At 36.9% G+C, this 17,805-nt stretch overlaps 2 protein-coding genes across 6 annotated transcripts; both read left to right on the top strand.

Annotated features, from left to right (window-relative positions):
* Positions 1–1,256: 1,256 nt before the first annotated feature.
* On the top strand, positions 1,257–6,251 carry LOC126869972 (protein TRC8 homolog). Of its 5 annotated transcripts, none has more exons than XM_050627239.1 (5): positions 1,257–1,489; positions 1,867–1,927; positions 2,018–2,411; positions 2,984–3,351; positions 3,628–6,251. In XM_050627239.1, exons 3-5 carry the CDS (start codon positions 2,132–2,134, stop codon positions 4,960–4,962), a joined length of 1,983 nt encoding a protein of 660 aa, XP_050483196.1. In that variant the 5' UTR covers positions 1,257–1,489; positions 1,867–1,927; positions 2,018–2,131; the 3' UTR covers positions 4,963–6,251. The 5 variants fall into 5 exon arrangements, with proteins under 5 accessions (XP_050483196.1, XP_050483195.1, XP_050483194.1 ...); XM_050627238.1 differs by having other exon boundaries at positions 1,701–1,927; XM_050627237.1 differs by having other exon boundaries at positions 1,257–1,578.
* Positions 6,252–6,898: 647 nt separating this feature from the next.
* LOC126870523 (cilia- and flagella-associated protein 61-like) lies at positions 6,899–17,432 on the top strand. Its single transcript, XM_050628321.1, is given in 21 exon segments — positions 6,899–9,514; positions 9,582–9,716; positions 9,851–10,011; positions 10,077–10,206; positions 10,636–10,974; positions 11,427–12,003; positions 12,347–12,600; positions 12,683–12,899; positions 13,642–13,886; positions 13,954–14,162; positions 14,287–14,572; positions 14,639–14,751; positions 14,816–15,086; positions 15,163–15,180; positions 15,236–15,462; positions 15,551–15,843; positions 16,055–16,435; positions 16,505–16,582; positions 16,665–16,781; positions 16,851–16,916; positions 17,205–17,432. Coding segments are annotated over 21 exon segments (4,485 nt in total). The 5' UTR covers positions 6,899–9,335; the 3' UTR covers positions 17,394–17,432.
* The last annotated feature ends 373 nt before the right edge of the window (positions 17,433–17,805 follow it).

Raw genomic sequence — 17,805 nt, 5'->3', positions numbered from 1 at the left:
TTTAAACATCGAATATATCAGGTGTGTACATGAAAAAATACAAAACTAAAAATTTTAATCTTAGTGTTATGGTATAAATTTTTAAACTTTCTTTTAAGTCTAGTATTTTCTCGCGATATTCTTATTGTATTCTTTTTTCTTTTTTCTTTTTCAGGAAGGATGAGTTTTACATGGTGAGACAGTATATAATGCCTGAGAGAAATATATTCGATGTTGCTAGAAATGTATTCCCATTATTTTCATCCGAGATCAGTATGCTTCCAGAATCAATTGAAATTTGATTTTAATCTCTTCATTCCTGCTCCTCCCCTTCTTTCATTATCATTGAAGCATCATTAAAGTTAGTATCTTCTATTCTTGCGAGCGAATGATAAAGAGTACATGATACTATTAACAATAAAATTATGAATTTGCATAATAAAATTATCAATATTGAATCTACAATTATAAAAATATATATATATATATATATACTTTTTTTTCTAATGCATGTAACTTGTATATTAAGTCGCTGTCGTTTCCATCAAGTTCCCTAAATCATGTCGTTTTTTATTGAACTTTATAACGTCCATATCTTGTTTCTATTTTTGAAGAAGTCAAAGATAATGAATGTTAATAAAATTTATTTTTGCATTGCATGCTGTATGAATTTAAAAAAGGTAATACAGTTAAAGATGCCGTTAGCGATATTTTTGTCGTATATGGAGAACATGTTTTAATCTAGGTTTCCAAACTTCAAAATGAAGTTTTTGATCTTTCTGATAAATCAAGATTCGATTGAGTACTAACTACTTGGAACAAAATTTTGTTTAACAGTTGAAGAAGTAGCAGAAAGACTAAGCAGTAGCAATAACATAGCGCTGTGCATAGACATGTAAGTGCCAAAGAGCGACGCAATTTATGGGATGATATATAGCACGTGATTTGGTAGATTAACTTTTGAATGAACGCTATAGTCTTGCACGTATCGTTTACTTTACTTCATAGCTTATCTTGGGAATAATATAATATTACGCGCAATAATGAATTTGAAATGATTATAATTTTCTAAGAAATGTTATGACTTCATTTTATAAATCTTTCAATGATTATACTTTTTATTATTTTAAGGTGTTGACAGTATAACATATATCTGTATGATGATGTGTCTTTAATTACTGAAGCCAAACATTCGCGATACGTATATTTAATGACACACGATAATAATAAATTTATAACGTATTTTCAGACCACATTAAACGTAAACATACATACAGTATATACATACTTATATAGAAAAAGCAATATAGCGCCATCTGATCAAATCGTTCAAATTCTTTGTGCATGTTTCTCTGTAACCTTTAAAGTATATGCGACAGCGTTTTATGTTGAGGAAAATTACGCGTATTTTAAAAACGTAGTTTAGCTTAAATCCCGTCGCTGTCAGATTTACGTATTTTGGTTGTTGTCGACGCGGGTGAGCAACAAAAATTAAGAATTACGGGTAGAAGTGAGTAGGAAGAAAAACATCTTTGACAGAAATTCGAAAACCGAAAATTTGCGTATGTTTGCCTGCTGTTACGATATTCTCGCACGATGGTAAAATCCTATTTGTAATATCTGCAAAACGATTTAGTTTCATTTTATAACCAACAATTTTGGAAAAAGAATAGCCGACAATTTTTTTATTATTTAACCTCCGTTATATGATATTAAAACAGGATCGAGTTCGATACATTGATTCTATAAAAGTTTGAATTTCTGCTACATCTTCGGTATCTAAATCATTCCTTCGTTATTTTCCTTCGTTGATTACTGGCAAATTATAATTCACAATACTTGAACTATCTCGGCTTCGTCGATTTTTGATGACAAAAATTATTCCAGTTATTCGCTAAGACAAGTGTGTTTCGAGAATATGATAACCACAAACTTTACAATTCTGGAGGTAAGCTTACGTGTAATTTAGTGTTAATTGCTTATTGAACACACCAAAACATATTAATTTATTTTTAACATTTTGACATTTTGAATTTAGGTATTGAGCCAACTAAATTAAATAGAATTGCATTGGGAAAATTGGTTTTGCACATCCTAAGAACAAAATATCATCTTTGAAATCTGTATTACAAAAGCTAAAACTTGAGAAACAATGGATACATCTATACGAGAGAAGTTGCACACCTTTGTGGATGCTATAATTAGAGTTCCACCTTTATTTATCATAGATGAACTACTTAGAATTGGACTTGGATTATCTAACGACAGTATTGTGCTACATAGTAGTGAAAATGGTTTTAAAATAGCAAAAGTATCAGACAGCATTATGGGTTCGATAATACCTGTTTCGTTTATAGATTCATTTGGTTTTGAATACTTTGCTTACAAAATGCATTTAATAATTGCACTAAAATTTCTATGCTGCTGTTTAGGTAAGATATTTACACTACATATGATTTCTATATTTAATTATTAGTAATTTTAATATATTTTTCTGTATGTGTATTTGTTAAAACAAAGTAAAGTATTTAAGATGAAAGCAAAGTATTTGTAAAATTAGTTAAACTAGACTTACTATGTTATATAGATTATAGACTCTCTTCGATGTTATGCATTTCATTTGTGTAACATTTCCTGATTTTATAGTTGTTTATTAGTCAGAAATTGATTGCAGTTTCCTATTAGTCAGAAATTGATTGCAGTTTCCTATTAGTCAGAAATTGATTGCAGTTTCCTATTAGTCAGAATATAGTTGAAAAGTAGTGTTTTTGGTAGATAAACTTAAAGCAATGTAGATTATTAGGAGTGTTAAAATGACATATCGATATTCAAAGTAGCAAGGTTAATTCTTGTGGGTCATTGCATTTGTAAAAAGGAGCAAACTTTATACAATTGATAAAGTATTCATAAATCAATACAAACAGAACTAATGATTATTTACATTTTTACTAGAATCAAAATAAAATAAAAATCAATGGTTGACTGTCAAATATTTACTTTTCAGGATATATTACTGCAATATGTATATTTATGTTATGGACAAAACATCTTATCATTGTATACTTATATTTAATATCAGTAGGAGCAATATTTATATCCTATTGGTCAAATATTAGTACAATGAAAGCTATCATTACATATGTGAGCACACATGAATCAACAACTAGCATACTTGATGATATTTTGTATCTTAACTTGAAATACGTTTTAAATGAAGGACCAGGCTTCCTGATAATCCAGAATTATGTATTACAATGCTTATTAGCTAGTATTTTTTGTTATATTCATCTTGCACCAAAACACCCAGCTCTGCAAAAATTTCTTGTACTGAGTTTTATGGCACCGTCGATTTTGGGCATTTGTCCGCTCCCGGTAAGTTGAATCTAATGTATTTCGATTTAATTTAAATCGTTAATGTATTTTGACGTACTTGGATTTAAAACAATCGCATGTTTTAACATTTTGAAAATAGATTTTTTGCATATGCGTATGTACAGAGTACTTTGATTAACAATAAATTTCTTACAATTTATGTAATAATATGTTACATTATATTTCTCATAGTTTATATTCAGATATCATAAAACATAAATATTCCATTTTTACATTTATACGCACGTTATCGAATATACGTACATATTCTTTCAGACACAAGTGCTCCATCATCTACCAGTGTTCGCAACACTTCTTCCGTTAGCTGTATGTAAATTTATCATTTGGTTTAACGGCGTCACCATGATGAACACAATTTATATGGGTTATCAATATGCGCGTAATTTCATAAGCAACTATGGACTGTCCGCGCTCGTCGAAACCGAATGGATTCGATTGAACATTCCGTGTGTGCTACGCATGTTTTGGATGTTACGCGTGGGAGGACAAATGTTTCAAATCCTTGGAAATCATTATGGCGAAGAGACGTTCACCTACTACATAATGCTTAGAAGTTTATTAGTCAATGGCTGCGAGACTTTGACGGCAGTCTTAGGAATGACTAGCATAATTTCGTTTATTTGTGATTACATCGGTTGTTTCTTTCAATGGGTGCTACTTACGGAAGACGAAGAGGAGAAGAGTATCGGTACCGTATCCGCGATTTTATTTTACGTGCTGGCCCTGCAAACTGGACTGACGAGTTTGGACAGAGAGAAACGTTTGGTCAGACTGTGCCGTAATTTTTGTTTATTGTTTACGGCGGTTCTACATTTCGTGCACAACATCGTCAATCCGTTGTTGATGTCGCTCAGCGCCTCGCATAATCCAGCGCTTCATCGACACATCCGCGCTCTGGCAGTTTGTGTATTTTTAATACTGTTTCCAGTATCATTGCTGGTATTCCTTTGGTCGCACTATACCGTAAGCACTTGGTTACTGGCAGTATCGGTGTTTAGTGTCGAAGTAATAGTAAAAGTGTTGGTTTCACTTGCGATCTATTCCCTCTTCCTGATCGATGCTTACCGTAGCGTGTTCTGGGAGCAACTCGACGACTGCGTATATATAATACGATCTTTCGGTAACACCATCGAATTCGCATTCGGTATTGTCCTATTCTTCAACGGCTTTTGGATTTTGGTGTTTGAATCTGGTGGAGCAATTCGTGCCGTCATGATATGCATTCATGCCTACTTTAATATATGGTGTGAGGCGAAAGCCGGATGGAGTGTGTTCATGAAGCGTCGATCAGCTGTTAATAAGATTAATTCCCTTCCGGAAGCAAAGGCGGAACAACTTCGAGTGTTAGATGATGTGTGTGCTATTTGCTATCAGGAAATGCAAAGTGCCAAGATCACGCGCTGCAATCACTACTTCCACAGTGTCTGTTTACGAAAGTGGCTGTACGTCCAGGACCGCTGTCCACTTTGCCACGATGTATTGTACAAAATCGAGAACTCGCAGAACGATAAAGATAACGAGGTAATCGCTGGTGATGAAGAGGCGGAAGCGAACGCTGAAGACTTCTTCGAAGTAAATGAAGACAGGTGAAAAGACGCATAGCTCTAACGTATGCTGATAAACTGTTATGAATCTCAAATTTAAAATCGTAAGATATCGATCTCTGAAAAATCTTGCCTAAAAAAATTTCGTTTCTTGAAAGTCGCTCAAATTGCAAAACTCTCGTACGAGGTACTTTAAACCTTTCTCGACAAAGATACAATTTGTCGGAGATAATAAAAAATTTTACCGCGAAAAGAGCTCTAAACTATATTATTTTGCGAGCTCTGATTCGTTATCGTTTACGTTTAGCTTATAAAGATATTTCTTACGGTCCCAAACCCTGCTAATTTAGAATGACGAATATTCGCGCGTAGGCAACTTGCTTTTATACTTTTTTTAGCATAAGCTATGTTCAAGCTTCCGTACACTTGTTCTGCTTACTCTTCCATTTTATAAGATACTACTACTTTACGACGACCATCGACAGATTCCGTTGATTCAAATTAAAAAGCTCGTATCGCTCGTATCGTGTCCATTAGAATAAACGTTCCTAGGTACGATCCAACCGAATTACCATGTATTTTATTCAGTATGCAAAATACTTTACTTCACGGCTCTGTTGTCGAATGAGAGATGATAACACGATCATCGAAAAATCCTTGTAGATATACATACATATATATATATATATATATATATATACACATATGTATATTTACACGTATGTATACATGTGTTGATATATATTGACAAATACGTCGATATATACATATGTGCGTAGAATAAATATATATGTATCTATATCTACAGTGATATATACATATACATATATATATAAGTACGCGAGATTCCAGATATAAGTTAAACGTACAAGAATCGCTACTCAATCCATTTCTTATGGTTTCAAGATGATGGGATTACGAGATTAACGATTCTTAACATTTTTCGAAGTCGATAGAGGAAAACAATACAACTCTATTCTTTGTAGAACCGTATTAATCGGAGAAATTAGTTTCGGTATGAAATTTACATGTAACAGTTATATATAATATGTGATTTTCTATTTTAAACGCGCGCATTTTACTTCTTCCGAAAAAGAACAATCACTTTGGTGAAGGAAGCAGGGAATCTTTTTTTCTTTCCATTTTAATTATTTTCTCTGTCGTTTCGATTGAAATTCACAAGCCTCTGTGATAGTAAGATAACGGCGAAAAAAATTATAAGTTTTTTAATTTATTGCAACAAAGCATTATTTACTTCCTATACGATTTAATAATGATCATATGAAGTTTTGTTTGTAAGATCAGAATATGTCTAATAAATGTTATATTTTTAAAGCGTCATCGTCCCTTCAATGCCCCGTTGATGTGTATATCGTTTATATCGTCGTTTTGCGACGGTTCACTTTGTAAAGTATTCTCCGTGCGTTCGTAAAATTAGAGCGATTCTAATGCGAATGATGTAACTAGGCGAAGGTCGCGTTATCATATGTAGCTACCGATCCTGCCAATTTCAGATTTCCTATGATTGTGCTGGATAAGCTCCTAACTTAATCGCAGATGAAACAAGCATCAAAACACTTCGTATACAGAATATCTAACTTTTGTAATTTATGGCGATGATACCGATGACATCGACGATCAGATGTAAGAACATTTTGAAGAAACGAACGATAAAAATGAAACAAGTAAGATAAAGGCAGGAGAGGAAAGCAAGATGTTAAATCGAAGAGAATTTTCCTTTACTTCCTGTTTTCGATTACGACTGGAGTTAGTGGCAAGTATTTACTTACTTTCCCAACCTATGTTCCCCACTCTTCTCCTCAACTTTTTCACGTTGCAGTTGCAGACCGTTGCTTGATCTCCGAAAGTCCGCTACTTGATCTCAGTCTGGTGCGCACCGTCGCTGAGTGAGGGTGTTACTCATTCCCTGGCACGTTCTGAAGTGATACAACGAATCAACAGTAGACGAGCAACGGGTAAGTTAGAATAATTTCTCGTTAAGCTTACAAATTCATACCGGTGCGTGTATATAATTGATGAAGCTTCATATCGAGATCATGTAGCGTGTTCTACATTATTCGTTTCTTTAGCGTTGGTGATATCTTTTTTTCAACATGTTGTGGCGAGAAGTATTGCGCGAGCAATTTAGTGACTATTCGCCACTAAACCATCCGTTATTCGAAAATTTATTTAAGGAATTTTTAGTAAGATATGTTGAAGGATTTTAACTAATATATAATCGTATAGAAGTGTTTAAATAACTGTTTATCTGCTGTTCTATTTTGCTTTCACATCTAATATCAGCCAAAGTTCTTTTAGATATCGTTTCTAGCATGTACAGTGAAAAATTTATTTCACATCGCTATAAAACTTGTTAAAAAGAGAATCAGAGTACAGCGCAGTTTTCAACGTGCTCCGCAAATGAAATTCGCATCGACCCAATACCTTCTAGTATAGTCTATCGAACGCGTTAATTAACTTATGATACCTGAGTATAGATAAGCCGACTAATGACGCAACATGTGCTGCGTTTGTGCAAGGTATCGTTAGAGAACGACTAATCACGTCATTCCCAAAATCTTTCGAATGAAAATTCGCGAGATATTCTAACGACAATGACACGAAGCATCCTCGTACCTGTCGCACCAGCGAAACAACTTTGATCCCATTTTTATCGCAGCAGAAATGCAACATTTGCTTCGCTTCGAGAGTTTGCTGGCTAACCGCGAAGAATTGTGGGAACATTGGCGAAGTAAAAGTAAAGCAGCTACGAGTCGCGTTTCGCAAGTCGGAAATTCGTACGGTGGTTGGTCTGACGTAACCCGTTACGAACCGTTGCGCGTTCAATGGTCCATATTGCGCGTTACTTCTCAAACGGAATAAACATCGTCTCCGATGATTTAGCTATGCGTCGAAGTATCTTTCTAAGAGTTTCTTCGTTATATATCAGAGGAACTGGAGACTGATAGGAAAGTGAAAGACATAATATCAGTTTGGTTGAACAAAAAGTCACGATCCTTGGCTTGTGCTACCGCGTTTCTTGCAGTTATTAATAAAAGCTCGTTCTCTGTACACGACGGGGCGACTGCGAGCCGCCTCTTCTTCGGCAACGGGACGATCTCACGGCCTGTAATCAGTCGGCGGATCTCCCAAGAGCTAATTAGAAACTTACGGAGAAGAGGTTTCTGTCAGCAACGTTGTTCAAGTCAGCGGAAGAAGCCTTTTCCTCTGGTAACGATAACAGATCGTTATGCGCACATACGCTCGTGCTTTTCGTCTACAATTTCATCCGTTCGAGTTAGGTGCAATTACTCTTAACTGCTTTGAACGAACGTTCGCAGTCAGTAGAGGTAGAACAGTCGAATATAGGATATATTTGATGAATTCTCGTAATTCGAATACAGAGAATCTGTGAACGAATTATAGACATCGGAGCCGAAAGTAGGTTCTTTAAAAGAGGAACAGCTTTACTGCCAAAACATTGGAGCCAGGTGCGCGTTTTCGCGCTGCGTATCGTGACACGAAGTTGCATGACGCCACGTCGTTAGCCAGGTATTCGTAAATGCAGCAAGTCCTTGGTAAAGTCTTGAATCGATTGCTTTCCATCGAAGCGATAAGAAAAAATAAATAGCCGGTAGCAAAATAAATCGATTCGATACGATTACTTTGAAGCCTAAAAAGCGAGAGACGCAAGGGAAGACTTTGATATGGCGGAACGGCGGCGAAGGCCAACGAAAAAAAGTGCACCGATGCAGCATACCGTAACGATCGTGTCTGTTATTGTCGATTGCATCGTGGAGCGCGCACGTGCCAGCACCAAGTGCAACGTAAATAGCTTCCGCGATGTGTCTTGCGGCAAACCGCAGGAAGAAAGAAATTCTATCGTTGAAATTGTCAACTAACAGCGCGCAAATCTTTCCATACTTTTTTCTAAGTTTCTTCGATAGTTTTAAAGGTGTTGCCTGCAACGTTCCCGCTTCGTTATTTCCGCTTTGAAACAGGCTGACGCTGTTGTGGATGGAGCTTAATACTCGAGAAGAAAACGGAGTAAGAAGGGAACAGCGAAGAGAACGCGAAGCAATTACTTTGCCCCACCGTTTAAATCGTTCGAGGAGTTTCGTTATTACCTTTTTTGCGAGCATTAAAGTCGGTCGCCTCGATGGGCGCATATAGAGAGAGAGTTTCACTTTTCCCACGATTATCTGTCATCCAATGATTTCAGTCGATCGGTTTTTTCCTCAATTATTGGTAGTTGCACCAGCGGCGATTAGTACATACTCATATAAGTGCAAGTGATCGTTTCAACCCTGAAATCAGTCACGCAACATTTACTATAGTATTCTGTAGTTCGATCGGGTATCGAAAGTCCAGCGATAAATTTCAGTTCGCTGAGACTAGCACGGTTATGAAAGAAGAAAAATGTTGAGTATATGGCTGGGCGATCCAGAGGTATATTTCCGCGGAAGGAAAAGTCTGGATGCAGCGACAAAGATTTTCGGTGTCAGACTAATGGAGCACGCCGATCTGCCTAATCTCGAGCAACTCATACGTCCGGAGACGTATGAAATTTTTGGAGACGTGGACCTCGAACGCATCTTGTATTCAATTAACTAGACAATCGTCTGACAATTTCGCAGCATGATAACAGGAAACGTTCGTTTGCAGCGAGGCGAGTTGTCTATCGATGGTGCAGTGTAACGAAAAGTGTGAAATCGTTTCAGGCATATGCCTTTGCAATTATCCGAACGTGCCGTCGGTGACTCCAGATGATTGGCTGACTTGGTTGTACAGATTGTATAAGTAATGGAAACTATTTCTGTCGAACACAAATTTCATTAACCCGTTAAATGCAGCACTGATCATTGTTCGTTTAACGCGAATATTAAAAAGAGAAAGGTAAAATGCTCCTCTTATCTACGATTCGTTTGATAAAGGATCGAAGATGTGACAGAAGGAAACGCGATGTTTATACATATCCTCGTCTGGGACAAACGATATACTGGCAACTTCTTCGCAGACCTACTGACAGGACTCTTCGATATCACGTCGTGTTTGCAGCACGTGATTCTCGTGGTTCCTCCTCAGATTATTATACGTGAGTCCAAAGATGGATCTTTCGGTAGACGCGGCTCAAAACCACCGGTGGTTTTAATTTTCCAGCTGCTGCAGACGTGTTCGAACAGCAGATGATCAGGATCCCGCAATACTGTGCCGACAAGCCGTCCGTGCAGTCAATCTACATAACCGAACGTCATCTAAAAAATCCCAGACTCAAGATTCGACGTGCTGTGTGAGTTGCGTTTCACGCGACTTTCTGAATCGTTTTTTCTATTTATACATGGTGATTTCAATATTGTGCTATAGTTAGGAAGGAGCTGATCCCTCGTACAAAAGTAGGTTGAAAATACACGGTCTTAAATTCACGTTACAATTGGAGCCCGAATACTGCAATTAAAATGAAAAATATTTTTCAGATTGGAGTACCACGTGAACAAATTTTATTTTATATTTTTGACTTACTTTCGCGTAACAAATCGCTTGCTTCCTGAATGTACCACAAGTTTAGGATCACCCTGTATATTGATCAGTTTGTTTACATAGAATTTCCGCGATGGCATGTAGACAAACAATTAGAAATGAACGAGTTCAAGGAGCACTGTAACCTCTGACTCATCGTAATAGCGCACTAAATAGAAACATTTTCTTTCCCACGTAATAGAGAAGAGGATAACGACGACATAGTAGCGATCATCGACGCGGAGTCGAGCCTCGTAAAAGAATTTTATGGAGAATTTTACGTCAGCGAGATGATTCGCAATCCTGACAACTGTCGACGACTGATCGTTTCCGAGGATGACGATGGTTTTGCTACTGGCGTAATGTTTCTCAATAGCAACGTAGATGTAGATACGCTCAATCAGAATTTCGAACTGCGACCGTACAATGGTCTTAGAAAGATCCATGAAAACGACAAATTTCTCCGACAAAGCATGCAGCCTGCCAGCAAGACGTTCTTCTCTATATTTTGGAGAAAGTCTCTCGAGGAATCAACGGAAGAGTTAGTATTTTTTATTATACTTCGTTGTGGGATATATCGAATTTGTAACTTATTCTTTCTGACGACTAATTCTGGAGAATAATAATTTTTGAGAAGTCCTTCTCATTGATATCGACGCACACGTTGCGTCGTCTGAATTAGAAAATATATTATTGCCACTTGATTAAAATTTATAGTTTAATTGCATACCAAGGCAGTAAATACTGCTTTTAATTCTAACGATTAATTTATTAATTTGTACTTTAGTTCAACGTAATTATTTTCACTTGGCTTGCGTATGCTTGTAAACGTAATAGCGTATACATATAGCAATCGTTATTTTGAAATTTAGAAACGCGATAGGAAAGAAATACAACTTTCCAACATCTCTAAATGAGAACTTGAAATCTATTTGTCTTGAGTAGATTTATCTGCCAGATGCATTTATGTCAGACATATTCACACCGCATTAGATTCTCCGAGGGACTTTCACCGGAAGAGAGCATGGAAAGCTTCGAGGACACAGACTCTAGAATTTCTGTAGCTTCTAACGATGAAGCGACGAAACTGATACCACCTACGAGAAAACTGTTCGATTCATCGATAATGACCTTCGGCAGTGATCTGCAATCGATAGCCGATTACTTCGACACGTATTATCGATCAAAATTGATGACCAACGCGTTCACAGACTCATTATTTACGATACCACGTGAGTTCCCAACGAATTTCGACTTCTTGTTCGATTTTTATTTAAGAGGAATAAAATCAATTGCGACATTTTTTTGCAACAAAGGAAGATCTATCGTTACCTTCGGTGAATCTTTCGGAGACCCAGTATTTGACAAGATCGATGTCCCTTTGCAGCCTGTTTATCACGGCGATGTTAACGCATTCGTTTTGGAAATTTTCGCGATGAAAGATGAAATAAAACGTCGCTGGAGTAGGAACTTCATGGAGGCCGCGTTCGAGTGTTTTCCCGACTTGGATTATTGCGTGATCCTTCTGCCTTTCTCTCATCCTTATTTTCCTCTCCTCCAACATTTCGTGGTATATTACACTTCTTATTGACACATTCGAGACTAACATATTTCAAGAAATTATTCTTGAAGTTATCCTAACGTTATCCGGACAAAAGAAATATAAAGAAGTCATGGGATTTATATTTAATAGGAGCAATGAATAAATGTAATAGAAGATATAGAAAACTATATTATTGTTGCTAATAATATAAAAACCAAATAACAGTTATCATATGATGAACTGTTTTTAATACAAAAGTTACTAAAATTCAGCGTATTGTTAAATTTTATCTCGCGACTCAACGCCAATTCTCGAATGAATTAACTTAACAAAAATTAGCAATATCTTGACGCTCTTTTTAACGATCCAGCGTGTGCCACTGAAGTGCAACAAGGATTATCCGATGACGCTATACGTAATGCATCGTACTGCTCTTCTGGGTCACATAAAGCTTCGAGAAGCTAAGCTTTCCGATAGAGACGACATACAAGAACTTCTACAGAATATTCCAAAAGCGGAACAAGTTTTAATAGACTTTGACATCGCGATGGACAAACAACCGTCAGAGATGCAGTGTTATGTCTGTCAATGGAAGGACAGGATAGTCGGTGTAGCAATACTTTGGTGAGCTTAGAAGGATGTTGACTGCTTTTTAGAAAATTTTTTACATCTCGATGAACATCAACAACGATATAAATTTCATTAGTGTCGAGAAAGAAGTCACGTATATTAGACGACGTTATCACATAGAAGATTACATCGCAGAGAAAAATATACCTGGCGATGCTTATGGACGTATTCTACATTTCATACTGATGCCAGTTTTCTCCATTCATCTGCCCTTCTTCTTCTGCGAGATCGCTCGTTTTAGTGGCATGATCGTTCTTTATTATCGACTTACAGAAACAGCGTTAAGTGCATTGGTAAAATTCGACGATAAAATTACATTTCCCCTCGAAAGTCTTAGGACACGTCCTACTTTTAATAAAATTTCGGTCAAACTTTTATTATAGCTCATGAATTTTAAATTGCATGTATTTCTTAATATTAATTTCATATTTTAACAGTATCGACAGAGTGTCAAGTTAAATGAATTATTACAACGTTATTCAGCCCTGATCTCGTCCAATTTTAGAGCAAATGTAGTAACTTTTCTAAGACTTTCGGGTGGGCAACAAATACAGAGCCGGAAAGAGGATACGCGTTTAGTTTCGTGGCTTGTTGATATTATTTGACTTATCAGGAATAGAATAGTATCATTTGCTTTCCTAAGTATTGCAAATATACGAAGGTATTTGCCACATTTATTTTATTGGTTGAAACTGCTCTCGGTGTTGATCCTTACATAACTGACATCAGCCTGAAAAATTCATCATCGTACTATGGAACATAGTTATAAAAATAGTATAAAATTCTTGCTGAATTATATTTCTTTGCAATTTCTGGCTTTCTAGGCTAGACCTTGTTCTTTAAATACTTAAAAAGGCTACAGATTGATGCACAATCGATGCACAATCTGGAGATCTTGCAGGCCATTCTGTTTCACCTGCTTCCAATTCACATGTTTCCTGTAAATCAAAAAGTGTCAGCACGACATGAGATACAACGCGTAACCACCTTTCCGACTTACCCTGTAGTTCATCCTGAGACGTACTGCTATTTTAGACTCGTACGCATCCTTTGACGATATGCTTGAACACTATGGCTCCCGTGAGGCCTCGTCGAAGAATCGAATACAAGTATCATGGTTTCGAGGAAACTGACGAGCCTATGAAACGAACTGAACGTTTTTCGCTTTTCATGACGTCACCAAGGATCGCATTGATACCAAAACCGATCATCGATTCGAGGGTGGTTGTGGTGGGCGCCTCGGATTGTGCCGTTGCATTCTTAGAACATCTTATTTTTGGGTAAAACTGAATTAAAAACTGAAGGAACTCTAAAGGTGAACGACAAACTCTGTTCTCTTAAATTTAGACAAAGCTTCATACGATTCACGAATATCACTCTGATATCGCCACACGGCTTACCTTTCGAGGACGAAGACGAAACGTGCGCGCATTTGCTACCCTTCAAAGGCCGATATTGTCCGAGGTATCGTCGGCTGATTGGGGCACGTTATCGAATTAGTATTGTATATGGAACAGTGACGTCGATTCAAAGGTATGGAAAAACAGAGAGGAAATAAAAACATCGCAGAGATGCGTTTATGGGAAATTGGAAGGTGCAAATATGTACAGAATGCACGTATTATAATACGCAAACGTATATAAAATGTCGAGTATAACACTCGTTATAGTATCTAATAAGCAAAAAAAGTTTTCTACCTAGATTCCACTTTTCTAATTATCTTCATGAAAATATACACTTTCATAAACATTCACGATCTACATTACAGTGTTAATGAAATTTCTTCAAATGTTTTCTATAATGACACAAATATTCCCGTGGCCGATTGTATTGTGCCTAACAGGAAAGAGAAATACGTAACTGTGATGAATCAAGGAAACATTACATACGATTATCTCATCTTAACCTGTGGAATGCAGTATCAGCGTCCCCAATTTCAAGATGAATTGGACGAGCAGAAAAAAGGGTAAACCAAGAAGATAAAGCTCTAGAAATTAGAACGAATATCAACAATTATTTTTTCCCCGCCTAGAGAATTTTTGCAGCACGAAACACCTTGGAACTGTTTGACGCTCAATGACGATACAGAAGCGGCTATCTGTTTAGAGAAGATCGAAGAGTTGACGAATAAATTGGAACGCGAAAGTTAGTCGTTCGATCAGATTTTACGAAAGAAGAAATCAAACATTAATACACGACATTTTTCTAGGGAAGATTATTTTTTATGGACACAACATCGATTGTTATTGCGCCCTTCAAGGATTGCTCGAATTTGGAGTTAAGGGTTCTTGGATCACACTGATCCAACCGCCATTGCAAAAGTGTACATCCTACGAAAATATCTTCTTCGACGATTGCGAAGTACAAAAAGCACGCGAATTAGATTTGTCTTTCTTTAATCGTTCCAACGACACTCTTCGACTGCACTGTACAACACTGAGCAACTATTCTGTTACTGATATACAATATTTATACGTTTACTGATACCAACAGCCTTATTCTATTACGAAAAGAATGTTGATCTTTAATTAATATCAGAATATCTTTTAAACCAAGCATTTTTAGAATCTCGATGTAACTTAGTTCTTTTATATAGAAATTTGAAAAACATATTGCTTAATATATAAAGAAACATGTGGCTATCGAAGGTGTACGCAGAAGTGATGAAGTCGATTTCGAAGAATAATATCGAGGTGCTCGTGGGTTGGGAATTGATCGATTGGCACGTAAAAAGTTTGCCACAAGGAAAAATGATAGAAGCGATCGTTATCCGGCTGAGAGGTAAAACCAGAACGTTGGACTGCGACGCCTTTCTAAATTTTCGCGAGAAGACCATCAACATGAGGATATTTTTGGGTGATTGCCAAATTTCTACGTCAACGAAGTTCATAATTCTGTTCACGACCGCTAACTATGATTCACCAATGCGTTCGATCCTTTTCAGCGATCTGTAGGTCTGGACTCATGTTCGACGGCCAGCTGGTCATAGACACGGAATTAAGGACAAACGATCCATCGATCTTTGCTGCTGGTAGCATAACTAAGTATTGTAGAAGATTCTACCTCGAAGCCTGGCAACATATATACTTTAATAGTATAGAGATCGGCGAGAAAGTTAGTAGACCAAAACGTCCTTGCACGATTCATAAATATTGCGGTTTATTGGCTATAAACTTTTCTTTTATGATCTTACGAGTTCTAATGAAAGTTAATATTTCAAAACAGACAAATATGCAGGTAACTGTAACTTTTTCTTCGTAATTTCTTAATAACCAAATTGATGGATAGAAACGTCAAATTACTTCCGGATGTAAAGGTTTAACACTGATAACTTGTAACTTGTGATTTGTACAATTTTGCTAATAATATTAATTCAATTCCGCAAGATGATTGAAATTTTTAAATCTGCGAGTCTTTTAGCTTCACGAAGTTCATTAATATCTGATAGCTAGCGAAGATTCTTCGATCGGTCATCGAAAATGAACATCGAGGCAGCGAGACATCGGTCGTACAGTCGAAAAGCAAGGAAGATCAGCCGATAGTCGTGTTTCGATCACCGAAAATCGTGGCCTGTACTTTACCCGGTGGTTATCGCTACCTTCACGTCGGCAAGTCTGGAAAATCCATGTTACGCAAACCTACGATTCATTACAACGTTTACGTGAGTTTTCATTGTGGTTTCGCTACGTTCCGCGAGGAAATTCGTTTAAGCGATCGTATTTAGGGTCAAGTGCTGATAACAGGCTCGTGTACATCAGAAATTGGCTACTTCCGCATACAACTGAATCGGTTTGACATGATAGAAACAGTAACGTGTTTCAACAAGAAGGTAGAGAGATATATCACTTTGCTTTTTTAATGATTTCAGAGTATGCATAATAATCCGCCAATATTTTAGGATTTCGAAGTGCGTCATATGGTCGCGTTATACGGAAAGCACGAGAGCTTACTGAACGAGCTTAAAACACGTTTCGAAGTAAATCGTTTTTCGCTTTTCTATGACGTAAAACCGAGAATGAAAGATCTAGAAAATAATTATATCTGTCACCGTGATATAGAAGTCGTTGATCTCGGACTTTTACGCGTACTTCCGGGAACCATGGGCCATGGCGATCTTCTACGATAGATTCGAGTGTCTTCGAGTGGAGAACCGTGCTACGCTCTTGTCGAAAACGGTAAGAGAAACGAACATTGAAAATAATCCATTCGAGAAACGAACGACGAATAAATTTTTCTCGCGATAGGCAATTCCTGGACAATCATTAGTTGACGATTGCGTGCGTGCACTAGTACAATCCAACTGGAATGCGGTGAGTCAAGAATTTATAAGCAGCCTGCGGATTTTTATGCAAATCAGTATTTTTGTATAATTTGTATATCGACGTAGAAGGTCATGTCTTTCCTTATCTTTCATACTATATAAGTTCCAGCAAATTGAAAGTTAAAGTGAAAGTATCATTTAGATTAATCATTTCTTTTCACCACGCCCCTCTAATACCTTTTTTCGCACAATGACAGAAGGATACGCAGTCTATTTATGAGATAAAAAGTTTGATTTTTCGTTTCGGATCGTGTCAAATGTCGCGTAATCTTCTTAGATACAAGACGACGATCGTCAGACCATCCAATCGAGATTCGCTGGCTCGGTGTATCAGCAAGAAATAGAGGAAAATTTGCTAGATCTGCTACAGTTCTCCGAAGAAGACTTGCCTGTTTACTGCACTCCTGGAAAATTCCGTGAATTATATGCGGACATTGAAAATAGTCCACTGTACACTGATTTGTAACTAAAGAGACTCGTAAAGATATTTGAACAGATATAGAAACCTTCTATAAATATATTATCTGCATTGCACAAAACATTCAAACATTTTATTAATACTATGTAATGACACGACTGTCGTGATCGTATTGGTAAAGTTTGAAATAAGATGGACGACTATAAGCGGATTCGATTCGTTGATTAAAATTTCGTTCGACGGAAAAGAATTCATTATAAACAAAGTTTTACCACGTTCATAAAAATATTCTACGACAAACGTTCAGATACTTTCATGTATCACCGTAAATGGGTGATCCTATCACAGCTAATTTCCATTTCACGCTTTCTCGAACGAACAGCAGCCTTTTTCTTCGATACGTAAAACGCGTTTTCGAATCACGCGTGACGCCCGCCAAAACCACAAACACGTTACAGAT

This window comes from Bombus huntii, chromosome 10 (assembly GCF_024542735.1).
Source record: "Bombus huntii isolate Logan2020A chromosome 10, iyBomHunt1.1, whole genome shotgun sequence".
Lineage (NCBI taxonomy): Eukaryota > Metazoa > Arthropoda > Insecta > Hymenoptera > Apidae > Bombus > Bombus huntii.
This window is presented reverse-complemented; position numbering and strand designations above follow the sequence as displayed.

What these genes read in the sequence shown, in the direction of transcription:
- LOC126869972 (XM_050627239.1), top strand. Translation starts at nt 2,132, where the DNA reads ATGGATACATCTATACGAGAGAAGTTGCACACCTTTGTGGATGCTATA. An exon ending in ATTTCTATGCTGCTGTTTAG is followed by an intron (nt 2,412 to 2,983) that starts GTAAGATATTTA and finishes TTTACTTTTCAG; the next exon opens with GATATATTACTGCAATATGT. An exon ending in TGGGCATTTGTCCGCTCCCG is followed by an intron (nt 3,352 to 3,627) that starts GTAAGTTGAATC and finishes ATATTCTTTCAG; the next exon opens with ACACAAGTGCTCCATCATCT.